The sequence below is a fragment of the Conger conger genome, chromosome 2 (genome assembly GCF_963514075.1).
Source record: "Conger conger chromosome 2, fConCon1.1, whole genome shotgun sequence".
NCBI lineage: Eukaryota > Metazoa > Chordata > Actinopteri > Anguilliformes > Congridae > Conger > Conger conger.
The window spans coordinates 64311880-64329082 of record NC_083761.1 but is presented as its reverse complement, the minus strand read 5'-3'; the positions used below and the strand labels follow the sequence as shown (position 1 = coordinate 64329082).

At 37.6% G+C, this 17203-nt stretch overlaps 1 protein-coding gene across 2 annotated transcripts in view; it reads left to right on the top strand.

Moving 5' to 3' along the window:
* The first annotated feature begins 780 nt into the window (after positions 1-780).
* The window catches only part of LOC133113904 (protein shisa-6), an 88856-nt gene continuing 72433 nt past the window's right edge, over positions 781-17203 (top strand). For both annotated transcript variants that reach the window (XM_061223048.1, XM_061223040.1), the window contains exons 1-3: positions 781-816; positions 1509-2501; positions 8486-8643. In XM_061223048.1, coding sequence (XP_061079032.1) covers positions 1954-2501; positions 8486-8643 — 706 coding nt within the window. In that variant the 5' untranslated portion in view covers positions 781-816; positions 1509-1953. The remainder of the gene's footprint in view (positions 817-1508; positions 2502-8485; positions 8644-17203) is intronic.

Sequence of the window (17203 nt, the reverse complement as noted above, 5' to 3'; positions counted from 1 at the left end):
GTGGATGCAATGAAAAGTACTATAATCCTTTGGCAAAATTACAAATTCAAATTCAAAGCTCTCATGTAACTGATAATGACTGATAATGACTTTAGAAAGCACTGAACCTGCTTCAGAAAATGTTGTGCATGTTTAATGGACTGTTGAGGACAGATTGCCGCTCAATGGCTGAGGTCTTGTCCTGTATGAACACAACTAGCTATTTAATTCTCAAAAATCTCCAGTAGAGACAAGAAGACACCATTTCATATGAAACTATCCTTACAGGGATTTGGCAGTCTTAATCTTAAAATACTTTCACATGAATGAGGCCAGCACATCGGTATATATTACATGTTTTAATAAAATTCATGAAAGCAATCATTTTAAACACATAAATTCAATACTTACTATCTATGTTCCACAACTTAAAAATCCGTTATTGCGGAGCATGTCGTGTGCTGCATGTTTAAGAGAAACATTTCCCTGATTTTACATTCGCTCTTTTATAGGAGACACCAGAGTATGGTATCAACTTTCACGTGGAGTGTGCACCCGTACATTGGTGCAGGAATGAGCGACGGTTCAGAATGAAAGGATCTCGCTAACGCAGTTGGGGGGATGTCCAGATATTGAGCACAGCCCAGAGGCATTACTGTTGTTGGAGAGTAATTTGTAATTAACTGATACCCGCTGTATTTGTGACGCTCGTACCAGAGTGATGCAAGAGTGAACGATGGGGGCGGACCCGTTCGGGGTCTCTATCTGAACATAGATTCACCCTGCTCATTCAGTGCCAGAGCTGAACCACTCAGCAGTTCAAATCAGAGCCGCAAGGTAAGACTTCTCTTTCTCGGTTTTTATATGTGCATGTGTAGGCATTATGCTCATGAAATGTAGGATTGTACTGAATGAAAAAGGGGACGAATGACCACAGTGGATATTGAACTGGGGAAACACGTCGCAGACGCATCATTCCATATTTTGCGAGGCATTTGACGTGTTCATATTGCCATTTTTTAGTTATCTTATAGGAACCGAAGAGAAACATTTACGCATGGTGCTAAAACGTATGTCTATGCATTTTTCCAGTGTTTTTTTTTTTTTTTTTAAATGCTTGAATTAAGTTCACATACAAGATGTGTGTTCCAAGTTCATCTATTCTTTCTGGGATGTTGTCCAAGGTACTGAAATGTGTACGTGCAAATGGAGGTTTATTCTAGCGGTCACAATGAAGCTTATATTTCTGAGGCATTAATGTACTTGCTTGAGTATATACGTTGAACACGTCTTCGGTCTGCCGATATTCTGGTTGCACGCAATGTGCAAGTAAGCAAATAAGTGAGTAAGTAAATAAATAAAACCCATATTAAATTGGATCCGTTCAACTTTTTACGTAACTCGTCCTATTAATATGTGATAATTTGGCCAGTTGATTATCACATCATGCCACCATTATGATGTGTTGGATAGCTCATGTCTGCTATGTGATGGAACTCATTTTTGTGTGCATTTCCCCTCCTCCTTAGGACAACTTTCACATTCACAAGATGTAGAGCTTGCTTAGTCAAGGGAGTTCTCGTGAATGGCAGTCTCCAAAACATCCTGCAGGGACAGTCACGCCCAGTTTTTAAGCTAAACTGAAATGAATGATATTGTGCGTGCTCCATCCAAAACTATCACCAAAACAAGACTGAGTTGGAAGATTTACGATGAGTGACATCTCTTTCCTGCTGAACTTGATGGGTGTCAGAAGCGCCCTTCTCTCATTCAGTTTATGGCTTTGTCGATACACCCAGTAGTGTGCAGTCGGAACAGGGTATCGGCAATGAACCCCTTGTGGAAAATCCAAGACTCGGTTGTAAGGGCTGCGACAACCAGAGAGGACTGAACACTAGTCTTTGCTAGTGAAAAGGCAAAACACATTTAGAAAAAGGAACAAAGCAGCCTTAGTAAAGAAAAAAGCCGCAAGTCATGGGTATACAGCACCTTTTGCTTCTTTTGATATATTTGGACCAACTAAACGTACTGTGTGCAGCTACAGCGAAGAAGGTGAAGGTTGTTCCTAAACGACCTCAGAAGGCGAAGGAAGTCAACAGCACTGCCGCCGTTCCCACAGCAGCTCCGCGGCGGAGAACACAGGTCCAGCCGCCTGCAACGGGCGGGCATGAAACGTGCCTGGGTTACTACGACGTGAGCGGACAATTTGATAAAGAATTCGAATGCAATAACACCGACCACCGTTACTGCTGTGGAAGTTGTTTTCTGCGGTTCTGTTGTCAGTTTAAAGGAAACCGATTAGAGCAGAAAACCTGTACCAATTACAACACACCAGACTGGGTCAAAACCCAGCCTCCCTCCCCTGTGCCAACAGGTGACACTTACGATCCCAATTTGGATCAGACGAATACAACAGTCTACATCACTTGTGGGGTAATAGCTTTTATCATCGTCCTCGGAGTTTCTGCGAAAGTTGCTTATGACAAAGCAACCAGGCCCCCTCAGGAAATGAATGTCCACAGGTAAGCAAGCAATTATCACATAGTTTTGTAATAGTCTTTCTCTTCATATAGTCACATTTTTATAGTGTACATATGTCGTTTTTGCTTTCCTCCATGATTAATTATGTATGTATGTATGTATGTATGTATGTATGTATGTATTATTATTATTATTATTATTATTATTATTATTATTATTATTATTCATATACTAAACATTGCTGGTACATGAACATGAACTGGTATGATGCTATGACTCAACACAGTGGAAAGTAATTGTGTGCTATTTTCATTATAATCTAGCAAACCTTTTAAAGATTAGTTATCTTAGTATAAACCAATCACCAAAGTGCACTCAAAGAAGCATGTCTGCATGTCATGTCAAGTCTCAAGGAGGTAAGTGAAAAATCAAGTCAGGTATGGCAGTCATCAAGCATCGACTTAAGCATGGAGGGGAAAAAAATTGAGCAATTTGTGATTTATGACATACATACAGTATCTGTATTGAATAAAGTAAACTCAACATAAAATATGTATTTGCTCAAGTGTCAAGTCAATATTCAAGGCACTCGAACCTGTACGGTGCCAATTTGTTTCTAAAGCCAATTTAAGTCTGAGTTAAGTCCAAGCCTTCAGCCAAAGCCTTGAACACACTCTGCTTGTAGACCTTTCCACTTGGTGAGTATTGAATTCAAACTGATGCAGATATATTAATCAGTTAAATGCAAACATTCACAGCATGGGCTCAGTAAGCACAGCAATATTTTACAGAAGCATAAAAAAGAAGAAGAATTGTTCTATTTGAATATAAAACATTGTCCAAACATTATGGAGAGTCACGGCGAAATTAATTATGTTCCTTGTTTAATGCAGTGTTTTACATTTGTACTTCATAAGGGCTTTTAATGGCATGCACCAATAATATATATATATTCAGTGTGTTATTTGTTTGTTGATTGACTAGTTTTACAAGATTTTCATTTTTAAGTAGGCAAATCTTCACAACTTTAAAGTTAGTAAATCTATTACAAAATAAACTGTATGTTAATTGAATCTCTAAATGTAATTAATGGATAACTTAAACATTATATTGATTATTACTGAATTGCAACTGTATCAGAGAGTTTTGTTTGGGTAAAACAATGGCACCCAATTAACATTGTGCAGTGAGGAAATATGTATGAACAGCTGATAAACAGACTACCAAATTGCACTGCAGAAAGAAGGAAGAGAAAAGATAAGCCAACCAGCAGAATTCTTAATTAGTTGAAGAAGTGAGTGGGAGGGGAGGCCAGTGATTGCAGTAATTAAGATGAGAAATATCCATACAAGGAGAAAAAACATTATGATTATGATATTACGTAGAAGGACATTTCTCAGGGAGTAAAACAGATAGAAGGATTTCCAAATCAAAATATTCATATTATATTGGCAGACCACCTCCTGTGAATGCATAAGATCATAACTTGAAAATTGTTGCATACTGTATGTGTTTGAAGCCCTTTCTCCTTAGGGATTGACATGGCAGTCCCATTAGATTGCTTTGGCTTTTTTTCCTCAGTCAGTTAGTTTCCGTTTGTGTCTGTTGGTAGAGCTGGCCCTTTATATTTCATATAGAAAGCACATAATGTCACATTTTAGAACTGGGAATGGTTACTTGGTTTAAATTTGAATGCAATATCAGAAAGGAATCATTTTGGAGCTTTGATCCCCAGGTAGATAATCAGGGAGAAAAAAATATTGCAATGACAAGATGCAGTTGCAAGAGAAAAAAATGTATATGAATATTTATTTTATTGTCTTGACCTTTTTTTGTAGCAATAGCCAATGCTTGAAGGGTGTGTAATGTTTCTCTTTAAAAAGAAAATCAAACAATAAATAATTAAATAAATAAATTGCATGGCGATTTGCCAATAATATAAATAAGGCACATTAGATATACTAAATATGTTATAAATCAATGTGACACCTTTAGCACATCCATGTACTGTATGCTTAAATATAAAAACTGTGTTGTCTTATTCTGGAAAGAAACTAAATCAGGAGTCCATATCTATTTAAAATTGTATAGAAGTCCATATTCATCATATTACTGGCCATGTACTGAAGAATAGTTAAGGAAAGTACAGTTGAATATTTGACCATGGCTTGCTTTTTTGAACTTTACTTACTGTACTGTTCCGGGAAGAGATGGATTACCTTCCCATTTCCAATTTGCTAGTAGACTGCAATCATATTTCCCAACAGCGGTAATAACACACATCTCCAGTCAAATCGAATGCAAGACTGACTGATAAGAGCAAAGTTCACTTGCGCAGCGTGAGCTGTGTAGTGTATGCTTTGCCTCAGTAGATGTGCTAATGTGTGTTTTACATGTTTTCTGCGGCTTCCTTTCGGCTGGCTGCATGTCTCACTTAGATTGTTGCGCAGGTACTCTCTAGGGCTGTTGACTAATTCACACACAGCTCACAGCATGTCAGAAGCATGTTCGAGTCAAGTTTCTGAGTTCAATACAGACAATGCTGAAATACAACTGGATGCAAGCAAATAACATGCTAGATGTTCAATGAGAATTCTTCCTAATACTGTAGGCATCGTCAATACAATAAATAATATTTCAAATTGTCAAAATGTTGGCTGAATTGTTTGTGATACATTAATATTAACTGAGAAAACTGCACACACACACACAGCCACATGCATGCATGCATGCATGCACGCACACACACACACACACACACACACATACACACACGGTAAATTTACAAACACCTGGTCCTTTTCTCTATCCAGAGACATTAGCAGCCATTTTCTGTTATTTTTACGCGTTAATTATCTTTTAAATAGCTGATCTGAACTATAAAGAGGCATGTAAAAATAAAAACCAGAAGTGTGTTCTGTTTAGATCTTTTTTCCTGTTTAGTACAGATGTTTCATGGGACAATAAAAAGCAAATTGGTTTTAATGACAAACCACTGCCGCATTAACCTGATTATATCTCAATAAAATGGTTTCTTGATGTTGTGCAGGGGAGCACACATATTACATTTACCAAATTAATGTGTGGATATTGAAATGAATGACTGTTTTTGGTATTGATTTTTGAATCTTCCAGTTACAATTACATTGACGTTTCTTTATCATCACATGTAATCAAAATTTGCTTGATGACTTGTATGCATGCAGTATGCTAAAAATCATATAAATAAGATAAATGCCATCGACCATTTCATTACACATTTAAATCTATTTCTTTATAACCTGAACAATACAACCTCAGATTAACAGGTTGACAGTTAAAGAGGGTATGGACTCAAAAGTACCTGTAACATTCAGTAGGCAATTGTTTATTTTGCAATGCAATCAAGCACACTTAAGATGTTTACAGTAATCTCTGATGACCTGGGGCCTGTTGCACAAAGCAGGATTACCGAGTTGGATAACTGTGCCTAGTAAAACCTGGACCCCATCAAATCTGGAACATAGGCTGCAGTAAAAAGTGCTGTTCTGGATTTTATTCTGTGTAGCTATTAAGCTAGCATAGTAATCCTGCTTTGTGGAGCAGGCCCCTGGAGCCTGTATCACAGAAGTATCTCAACTTAGTTAACCCAAGTTCAAGATAGCCGCATCAACAAATCCTAAGCATGACAATCATGGATGATGGGTATCACAACTCTGGTTATAAACTTGCTCTGCCATCCCAGGATTTCCCATTCAAGCTAGTTGCGCATTCACTGAAAAAGGGCAGGGTTTGTAGCAATGAGCCAATCACACAGGGCCAGAGTTTCCCTTACAATTTATTTTTGGTTTGGCATGAACCAGTATTCACATAATTCATAAGTGCATGTTGAGTGATGAGAGGGGCTATTACAAATAGAGAAATTAACTTTGTCAGATCCTTAGCCCACACATTTTTATATTTTTATCATCATTAAGGCTCTGGTGACTGCATTTTTATAAGACCATCTGAGGTATTTTCATTACCTAGGCTCCTCAAGATAAGCTAGCTTGCGATCATGCTGCCATCAGTGTGAATTAGAACACTTAATGAAGCGAGAGGGTGGTCATTTTCTGTAATTAGTTTGCCTATTATTCCTGGAATCTTTTGTTTTAATATTTATGTGTTTAGTCAAAATGGTTATAGTTTAGGCGGCACGGATGGTGCAGTGGGTAGCACTGCCGCCTCACAGCAAGGAGGTCCTGGGTTCGAATCCCCGTCGGCCGGGGCCTCTCTGTGTGGAGTTTGCATGTTCTCCCCGTGTCTGCGTGGGTTTCCTCCGGGTACTCCAGTTTCCTCCCACAGTCCAAAGACATGCAGGTTAGGCTGATTGGAGAGTCTAAATTGCCCATAGGTATGAGTGTGTGAGTGAATGGTGTGTGTGCCCTGCGATGGACTGGCGACCTGTCTAGGGTGTATTCCTGCCTTTCGCCCAATGTATGCTGGGATAGGCTCCAGCCCCCCTGCGACCCTGTTCAGGATAAGTGGGTTAAGATAATGGATGGATGGTTATAGTTTAATAATGATATCATATGTTCTCACATTCTGAGCACTTCATTTGTCAGTGTTTATTGGCTAAAAATGACTGACTCACATCAATTTATCAACTATTCATGATTTAGCAGGAATGCACTTTGCAAAGAAGCTCTTTCCTCTTAAGAGTCCATCAAACAATTATGTTTGAGATACCCACGTATCAGGGGAAACGTCAGTTGCTTATGTATCTTGTAAGCGCACTCGTTGATCATGAGATTACACAGTACAACATGATTCCAAAAGGGGTACGGAGACAAGCTAAATAACTTATTTTTCTAAGTGTGTATGGCAATACATTTCAAGGCCACAAATCAGAAAGCATGTGATGCAGTTTTATAAAGCAGAAGCACTTATTTTATCTTATTTTTGTTGTTGTTTTTTTATTTTTTATTTTGTGACAAATACTGTACCTTTTTTGAAAAATAAATAAATAATAATGATCCCCCCTGAGTTATATTAGTATGGAATTACATAATCTTCAATATAACCTTCATTAACCTTATTCTTTTGTTATTATTTTTAATTATAGATTATTGCCTGCTGGCTATTTTTATTTTATGCACCCTTCTTTGTTCACCGAACAGCTGAACAACTTTACTGTCATGAGAAAGTTTGTAATGATAAAAAATATGTGAATTTTATTCAAATCAATTGCACAACAAAATAATGTGAACATATCAGGCATTAGAAATTTTTGGTGTCAAATGCCTGATAGGGGTCCTTTCCAAGAAAGGGAAAAAAAAGAATGGTTCAGAAACCAGAGGTAGGGCAAAGAAACATACTTAAATGGTAATACTTAACTGTCATGATGCATGGTGGTTCTGTATCCCAGTCAGTGCATGTTCTTTATTTATTTATACTTGAAGCTCTTAATGAAACTATAAATACATAAATAAAACCATCATGACTACTTCTGTCTGTGGCCATTTTTCTCCCAGTGTCACTATCAAGTGTCTTAAGCAAGAACACATCATTTCTACTGAAACCACTCAGTCAATCATTTAAACAGTCAAAGAATGAGTGACAGAAGCTTCTCTTTCAGATGTTGCCAGAAAAGCTGAATTTACATCCATGAACTTGATTCATCTTTCAGCTGCATCTTGATTTAGAAACATCGGAAGCAAAACCTGTATACCATGTACATTTACATTTACATTTACATGTAATGCATGCAGTACAGCCTGTAGCCTAGTGGCGAAGTTACATGACTGGGACCATGTTGGGCAGGTGTTGGGTCCTTAACCCCACATTGCTCCAGGGGGATTATCCCCTGCTTAGTCTAATTAACTGCAAGTTGCAGTCTGTAGTCTATTGGCTATGGTGATTAACAGGGATGTGGAAGGTTGGTGGATCAAGCAAAATATAGGCAGGAAAGCATGTTGTGATAATTGTTTGTTATAATCTTAAAATCCAATGAATGAAATGAAATGAAAGTCTGTCCCTGCCTTATTTTCATTTGTTTGTTTTACAGAGCACTTGCAGAGATTTTGAGGCAGCAAGGACCCATTCCAATATCTCAATATGAGCGTGAAAATATTGCAGCAATGGATGGCTCACCCAAAGAAAATACACCTGTACGGACTTCTAAAAACCACTACACCCCAGTTCACACATCAAAGTCAAACCATGGTAGGTTCACTCTCATAGTTCTTTGTTACACACTTTGGATGAAGAACTAATTTGGTCAGCTACCTCGCTTTGGTCTCTGTATTTCACATTGGCTTCATGAATGAGGCTTTCTATTAATTGAAGTACTGCTTGCTGACCTCTTTCTTTTTTCTCTTGGCTTTTAACATTTCAAGATTATGGCTCAAGAACATTGAATATTTATGACAGATCATAAATGCAGTCTGACAAATCATGGGAAATTAAGTGGAAGACTAAAGCCCTGCTTGAGAGCCAGTTGTTAAAAAAAAAAAAAAAAACACCCTACCAAATTAGTTTAACCTGGGGTAGGGGAAAGTGATCACATTTGAAAACTATAAAAATTTGCTAGTTTATGTAACAAATTGTTAATGGAATCAGGAACAATAGCTTCTTAGATGAAAACAAAAGTTATAGGCCTATTCAAGTGTGAAAAAGCATTTTGGGAAAGGCCAAAGTCTGGGAAACCGACAGATAATTATGGTAACAGCTTAACATTTTACTTTAGCTATTTGGCTCTCAAATGTGTCAGAAAAGCTCACTATATTTGAAATGACATCAGCCATGTACAAATTACATCAAATTACATACATAGTCCACGTTCAGTGCTCTAGTGCCACAATATTTCACTCCTGCAGTCTTCGGACATACCGACAAGCGCTCTTGCCAGGGTTCCTTGCAGCTGTGTTTTCTGTAAAGCGTCTGTGTTAACAGCCAATAATCATTAGATTTGTGCAATTGAAGTGCTTATAGAGTTAATTATATTGCGTGAGACGCATCAGTTTCCATCTCTGACAGGATGCAATGATAGGTCCAGTGCACCAAATAAGGCAAACATTTAATCTCGTCACCACAACATAGTGGCTTTTGCAGTTGAGATCAGTGATATTTGCACATTTACAATGGATGCAGAGGGCAGACCATGCTTAGTGTGTGGGGAGGGGGCTGGGTGTGGGTGGAGAGAATAGCTCTCATTTAATACAATGCTGTTCTTTGCTCTGGCGGCCACAGCTTGTGTCAACTGCTGACCCTTCTCTATCAGCAGTGCTGTTTTCCCAGAAGTGGTCTTTGCATAATGTCAATCCTAATATGCAAGCAGCTACAAGCTCATTTAAAGAAAAAATACTGTTTATGTCTGTTGCAGTATTGTAGATGCAACAGAAGACTTGGAAACAGAGCAGTCAGCCCAGTTGATAATACAATACAAATATTAAACTACATTTTAAGTAAAATATTTGCATTTGCGGAAAGCCTCAAAAGACAAAAAATGAAATTGATCAGCTCGAATGTGGAAGGTTGGTGGTTTATATAGCCCCTCCCATTAGATGTAAGGATCAAGGGGGCGTCACTTCTCAAGTTGTCTGCCCAAACTAGCTCTGCAGGCTTTGCATCATTAATTGGGTAATGATTTAATAGAGATTTGCTTGCATATAGAGTGAAACTGTAGTTGTGCTTCAGGTGCTGTCCGAAACATTGTGAATAGGTAACATGAGCTAACATGGTCTTCTGAACACAGGGAAGTTCTGTAGTTATTTGTCATTTTCTCTATAATTATTGCTCTAGTTCACCACAATCAAAGTGTTTTAATGTCTAGGATAGCCAATAAGCATGGTTAAATCATAGTGGGAGTGGCCGCTTCCCCTTGTTTTGTTCGGAACACAGTGAGTCTACGTTATATAGGCTAGCTAGTTAGCTAACTGTGTAGCTAGAGCTAGCTGGTTAGCCTAGTGAACTCACTTTGTTGATGTTTATGACTAGCTTAATAAACAAATATAGCTGCTGATTTAGCTGTAGGTATTCTGTTTATGTACACTGAACCTAGCTAGTCTCTTTTTGGCCACATTCGCTTTACTGTATCACAAATTGAGTGCTCGCCACTGTTCATGTGTTACCTAATGTCATCTAGCTGGCCACTACCTGCAGGTGATAACCTTGCTGAACATAACTGTCTCTTAGAACATTCAGTTAGCCTTCATGTTAGCATTGTGTCTTGCCATGTTCGAAATGTAGAATTTTGAGGTCTAATTCAAAAATTCAAAATAAAATGCAATGTCATGAAATTAGAAAAAGACTGTATATTTCTGAATTACCCACAGAATGAGTGGTCTTGTGCCGTGATCCATTGGCTTTAAATTGAGTTATTTTTGCACTACAAACTTTTATGCTCATTTTATCCATAATGGTATCCATAACATAGAAAGGGCACAACGTAGCAATACCGAAATCACCAGTTGGCGAGCCCATTACCATTGTAGTAGACTTACAAAATGGCATTGAGACAGTTTTGAAACGGGTGAGATGTTGAGGTTAAAAATGTTCAATTTTGAATGAAAGTGCTAACCAATGCAAACATATAGCTAGAGCTATTGCACTCACTATAACATATCTAATTAAAATGATTATTTTTACTGAATTCACATGGATGCCTGGCCACATGTAATTAGTTAAATTTTCCATAAATCCATCTAATGGAGTGTAAATTGTTGTGTATCATACTTATTTATGATATCAGAAAACTGTAAACAGTCCTCCAATCTAATGCACACACTGTAAAACATCCAGTAAACCCTTTTTTATGATATTACATTTTATAAACAACAGGTAATGCACATTGCATTACATAAAGAGCACACTTAATTATTTGATATAGAAACTAAAAGTGCTATCAAAAAGATTCTCATGAAACTATTTTCCTGTTTTGCTGCCTTTCCATGTCAATACTAGAAATAGCTAGAAAGACTCAGTCTTTGCATTGGTCATGTTGTTGTTACTGGCTTGACAGGTGGTCAAAGCAATATCCATGGAACATTGGTAAGTGAATGACTTATGTGACAAACAACCAGCTATACAAATAATTACGTTTCTGGGAGAAATGAATTATCTTTAAACCGCCCACACAATGGACCTCATTTATCAATATTTTTGTAAAACCATGTGTAATCAGAAATAATTGGAAATCGGGCAGATTTATCAAGCATGCATAGACACAGGTTTTCCTTGTATCCACATGTGTGTGTGTTGATAAATACCAAACAATCCTAAAAGAAAAGTGTGTTCACAGAAAGAGAAAAAAGAGGCAAAAAAAGACAAAAGAAAAAATACTTCTTGATTTATTGATTGAAATATTTTTGCCACTATTTTTTAAATCAAATTAAATATGAATGAATGGAATAACAGCACAAAACAAGCTTTACAAACGTGTTTTTTAGTGCATTCGTGAAATCCATTCAGATCTTACTAACAAACATACGAAGACACATTGTTTGTGTAAATGCATTTACAAATGATTTACAATACAATTTGTTTGTATGCCGAATCTTTCCATTCTATCCCGGAAATAGCTCAGTTCCTTGCAATATAACACTCTCGCATCTGGATTAATTCAAAAGACAATTGCTGCCATAGCTGGAATATCTATGCATATTGGGCCAGATTTATGTACACGCAAAGCTCACAGCGCAAAATTCGGCCTGACAAGAGTGAGTTGGTGCTATCACAGTATGCCTGAAATTAACGTCTTATTTACAAAGGCTACAGCTAATTACGCAATCAGCAAATGGGAGTGCCTACAAACCACATTTTGCAGTGCAGTTAACACAGGTGTTAATGCACTGAATGTCTTCACTGCATGTGGTGATATCCATGTATCGACTATCCACGTAAAAGTTATCCAGTGCAGGACAAAATGTGTACATATTCCAGCTGTGGTGGCTATTGTTGTTTGAACTGAATGCGAGATGTAATGTTGCAATGAGCTTGACTATTGGGATAGAATGAGAACGTCGTGTGGGAGGTACCAGTACGTCTTTTATTTTTCCCAGAAGCGTAATTATTTGTATTGCTGGGTGTTTGTCACAGAAGTTGCATGGGATTTTCTCTTTTTTGGCAGTGCCTTTAATTCCCTGTTTCTTTTCCGTGATTGTTTTGGAGGATAATCAAAGCAAACACATGCTCTTTCCGCGAACGACAAAAGCGATTAAAAGCGGCATATCATTGCTTTTAGCCTACTCATATTTTTGTAAACTTCAGTTACTGTCACTATGGTTGAGCACGTTATTTCAGTCAGTTCCCACTGCTTTGCATGAGATACTGTTTAATTTAATAAATTATTTTGTTAATATTTTCTGTGACAATCACCCAGCCTTAATTATTGCTTGGCTGCAATCATGAATTCATATTTATTATTAATAATCTGTTTGATTATTTCTTGCTCAGGGAGTTGAAATAATGTCCTTGTTGCAAATATTATTTCAGTACATCTTATCCGAAGCCTAGATCTGTGTTTCTGTCTTGCACCTCGGTTTACGCCTGCTCTTTAGAGGTGGAGAAATTTCACGCACAGTTCGACCTTCGTTAATGGCGTGAACTTTAATAAATGCAATGGAATACATAATCAGCCACACGTATAATACCGCCACCCTTTATTTTGCGCAATCCACCCTTAAATGCATATGCATTAAGGACATCTGTGGTTCTAGTCCCGTGTGTCAGTTTGATACATACAACACATGTTTCCTGGGCAGAATGCGTCATATGTGCACCTGTAAATTGTTGCAAAAGGCTTAGTACATCTGGCCCTGCACTGACCAGAGCGCAGGATATGCTCTTTCACTACAGCAGAAGATGCATGAATCCCCACATCCAGTGAAGATATTCAGTGCACTAAACAGCAGTTTAAACTGCACCATTTATAATCTCTCTCATTTGCAAAATGCGATTAGTAGGCTGTCCCATTCGTTGGTTGCATAATGAGCTGTAGCCTTAGTAAAAAGATGTTAATTTCACACAGACTGCGACTGCACCAACATACCCTCATCAGGTCACATTTTGCCCTGTGAGTTTCATGTAAGTATGTAAATCTAAGTCAGTATCAGCTGTTTTGGGGATGACAGCAGTTTCATCAGACTTTAAAAAATGTTTCTCACAAATAAACCTCCATTCTTGTTCATACAAAAGGAGAACCTGTTAATAATTTGTAAAAATATATAATGCATGATGTGGTGGTGTCAGAAAAAATATCGTTAGATTACTCCAGGACGCACAGTGTTCATAATTCCTTGTAACATTACCTTCTATCCTAACGGGGACAACAATCCAGTAACTTTGTTGTATCTCTTGAATGATGATGCAGGATCAAAGAGGCTCAGATACTTCAGCTATCTAAACTGTGCATGAGGGAGAATAATTTAGAAGCAGCTTCAATAAATCCTCTTCTTCCTCATGCCGAGTCCCCTAAGCCTGCAAAATAGTGACTATTATTGCTATGTAAATTATGAAGTCTAGAAAATACCTGCTCTTTTCAGGAGAAAAGGTTTTGTGCTGTAAGTTTTTCCTGCCCCTGAGGGACAGCAGTTCAACTTAACACCCAACCACAATGACCCACACTGTACTTATTGTTCAATGACTAATTTATGAAGAAACATTATATCTCATGTTTTACATATACAGTATTATTTTTACAAATGCTCAGCATTTATTAATGGATATTTTTATACATTGTGGTTTTTCGAGGAAATATAGAAATTACATATTTAATTCCAGTGCATGTTATACATAGTTCCCCCATTTCAGAGCCAAAATATTTGGGACATATTAATCTTACGTAAATGAAAGCAGTCATATTTAGTATTTTTTTGCATGTCCATTGCATGCCATGACTGCTTGAAGTCTGTGGCCCATAGACATTGGTAGGTGGTGAGTATCTTCTCTGGTGATGCTCTGCCAGGCCTGTGCTCTAGTGATTGTTAGCTCCTGCTTGTTTTGTGCAGTTTTCTCTTCAGCATATGAAACCTATGTTCAATTGGATTTAGAGTGGGTGAATGACTTGACAGAGAATCGTCTCTTTTTTTAAGTCCTTTGTTGCTTTAGCAGTATGGTTGCGATTGCCGTCTTGCTGTAGGATGAAGTGCGGTCTAGTGATTTTGGTAGCATTGCTTGAATTTGAGCAGATACTGTTTGATGCTTCTGCACACTTATGCATTAATTCTGCTCTTACTATCAGCAGCCTGTACGCCAGTTTGGTAATGCAAATATTGAATCAGCCAATCATGTGAAAGCAAACGCATGTAGACATGGTCAAGAGGTTCAGTTGTTGTTCAGACCAAACATCAGACGGGGAAGAAATGTATCTACGTGATTCTGACTGTGGAACTGCTGATTTGTTTACACACAACAGGCTCTAGATTTTACAGAGAAGAGTGCGAAAAACAAAAAACATCCTGTGAGCTGCAGTAGGTCAGAGGAGAATGATGAGACTGGTTCAAGCTGACAGGAATGCACAGTAACTCAAATAACCATGTCTTACAACAGTGGTATGCAGAATATCTCTATGAACACACAACACATCAAACCTTGAATTTGATGGGCTACAGCAGCAGGAGACCAATAAAACCATTTTTTTGTACCCATTATAAGACGTGTGATGGTGAATCGCTCTTCTACTGTCAGTTCTTTGGCTTTTCCCATGCGGGTGAATGAATGAGGGGTTTTGCATGCTGATTTTTATACTCTAGTGAAACAGGAAGTGATGGAATGACACAATAAAGTTCCTTTAGTTTGAGATTAATTAAATTAAGTAAAATTGTGTTGCCAATTTCACTTTGGTTTACAATAATTGTTTGGGGTGCCAATAACTGCTAATAATGACACCTATGGTTTTCAGAAAAAAAATAGATCACTTAATAAAAACTTTTGAAACAGAGTAAATAAAAAGGCATATAGTTTGAACATATGATACAATGACATATAGATTATTATCTGTGTTGTTTATTATATGCAGGGTTTATTCTTAATTGATATTAAGGGTGCCAATAATTCTGGAGGCCACTGTATATACAGTGGCTTCTGAAAGTATTCAGACCCCCTCATTTTCGGCACACCTTAAAAAAAGTGAAGGGTGTCATAGATGTCATTTTAAATGGGTAAAATTGCCTATTTTTCCCATGAACTTACACTCAATAATCCATAATGACAAAGTGAAAACATGTTTTTAGAAAAGTTTTATTTATTTATTATTATTTATTAAAAACTGAAATTTCTCATTTATATAAGTACTCAGACCCTTTGCTGTGACACTCCAAATTGTGGTCAGGTGCATCCTGTTTGCATATACTTTTGTGTATATAAGGTCCCAGAATTCACAGTGCAAACTAAGCCATGAGGTCCAAAGGACTCCCTGTAGGCCTCTGTGATAACATTGTGGCAAGGCATAGATCAGAGCAAGGTTATAAAACCATGTCAAAAGTGAGTGTTCCCAGGAGCACAGTGGCTTCAATAATTGTGAAATGGAAGACGTCTGGAACCAATATGACTTCCGAGAGTTGGCTGTCTGGCGAAACTGAGTAACTGGGCTAGAAGGGCCAAGACACCAGCGGTCACTCTAACTGAGCTTTGGAAGTCCTCTGCAGTGATGGGAGCACCTGCTGGAAGGTCAACCATCTCAGGAGCACTCCATAAATAACACGGACACCACTCCTCTGTAAAAGGCATATGACAGCCCGCTTGGAGACTCTGAGAGCACGAGACAAAAATTGAACTTTGACTCAAAAGCTGCAATTGCTGCCAAAAGGCCTTCTACAAGGTACTGCATTAAGGGTCTGAATACTTACGTAAATGAGAGATTTCTGTATTTTTTTTTTTCTAACAAAAATGTCTAAAAACACAATTTTGTCATCATGGGATCAATTAAAAATGTAATCTACAACATAATAAAGTGTGGAAAAAACTGAAGGGTTTTACACAGTATATACAATAAGTCTGTCACTTCAAGAGATCAAATTTGCCTTCTCACTGTGGGTTTTAAAAGCACCACATACATTTGAAATGTAACATTAAATGCTGAATTATGAAATAATTAATACAATTAATTCCATGCACACCTGTGTCCATTCACAGTTTAAGGAGACCTTGATTAATTGACCCTGGTATTATGCCTCAGAATGATAATTTAAAATGACATGTGACAGTCTTTGTGGGTGGAAGATCTGAGCAACCGTGCCACTCAAAGGAACTTCTGTAAGAAGAACGCCAGACTGCAAATGCAGGAATTTGAGCAACTTGCATGAAGTTGTTGGTTGAGCTGTCTCAAGACTTTAGCCTTTCACATTCAATTTGCAGCCTTGCTGATGCATTTTGACATGTTTTCTTTCCTGCTTGCCTCTCATGCATGGCCCCCGTTCCCTTTCTTTTTGCAGTTTATTTTATGTGATTGCGATTCAATTCAAATGATCTTTTAACAGGAAAACAGTTTAGTGATTTGGTCATTACACCATGTAAATCTGCTTTTCCTAAGAGCTTTGTAATTTTCTGTTCAACAAGCTTTGGGTCTGTTTGAGCCACAATGTATCACGTCATGTTTGGTTATCTTAAGAAGAATGAATAGGTAATACTCATAAGAAATTATATAATGCAACATGTGCTTAAAAATAAGTATACAAAAAAATATATAAATATGTATACAGAATGTACTTTATGTAAAAGAAGTTGTATTTCAATCACTATGATCCCTTTCAGTAAATCACTTTGTTGTACAAAAGCTTATGGTAAG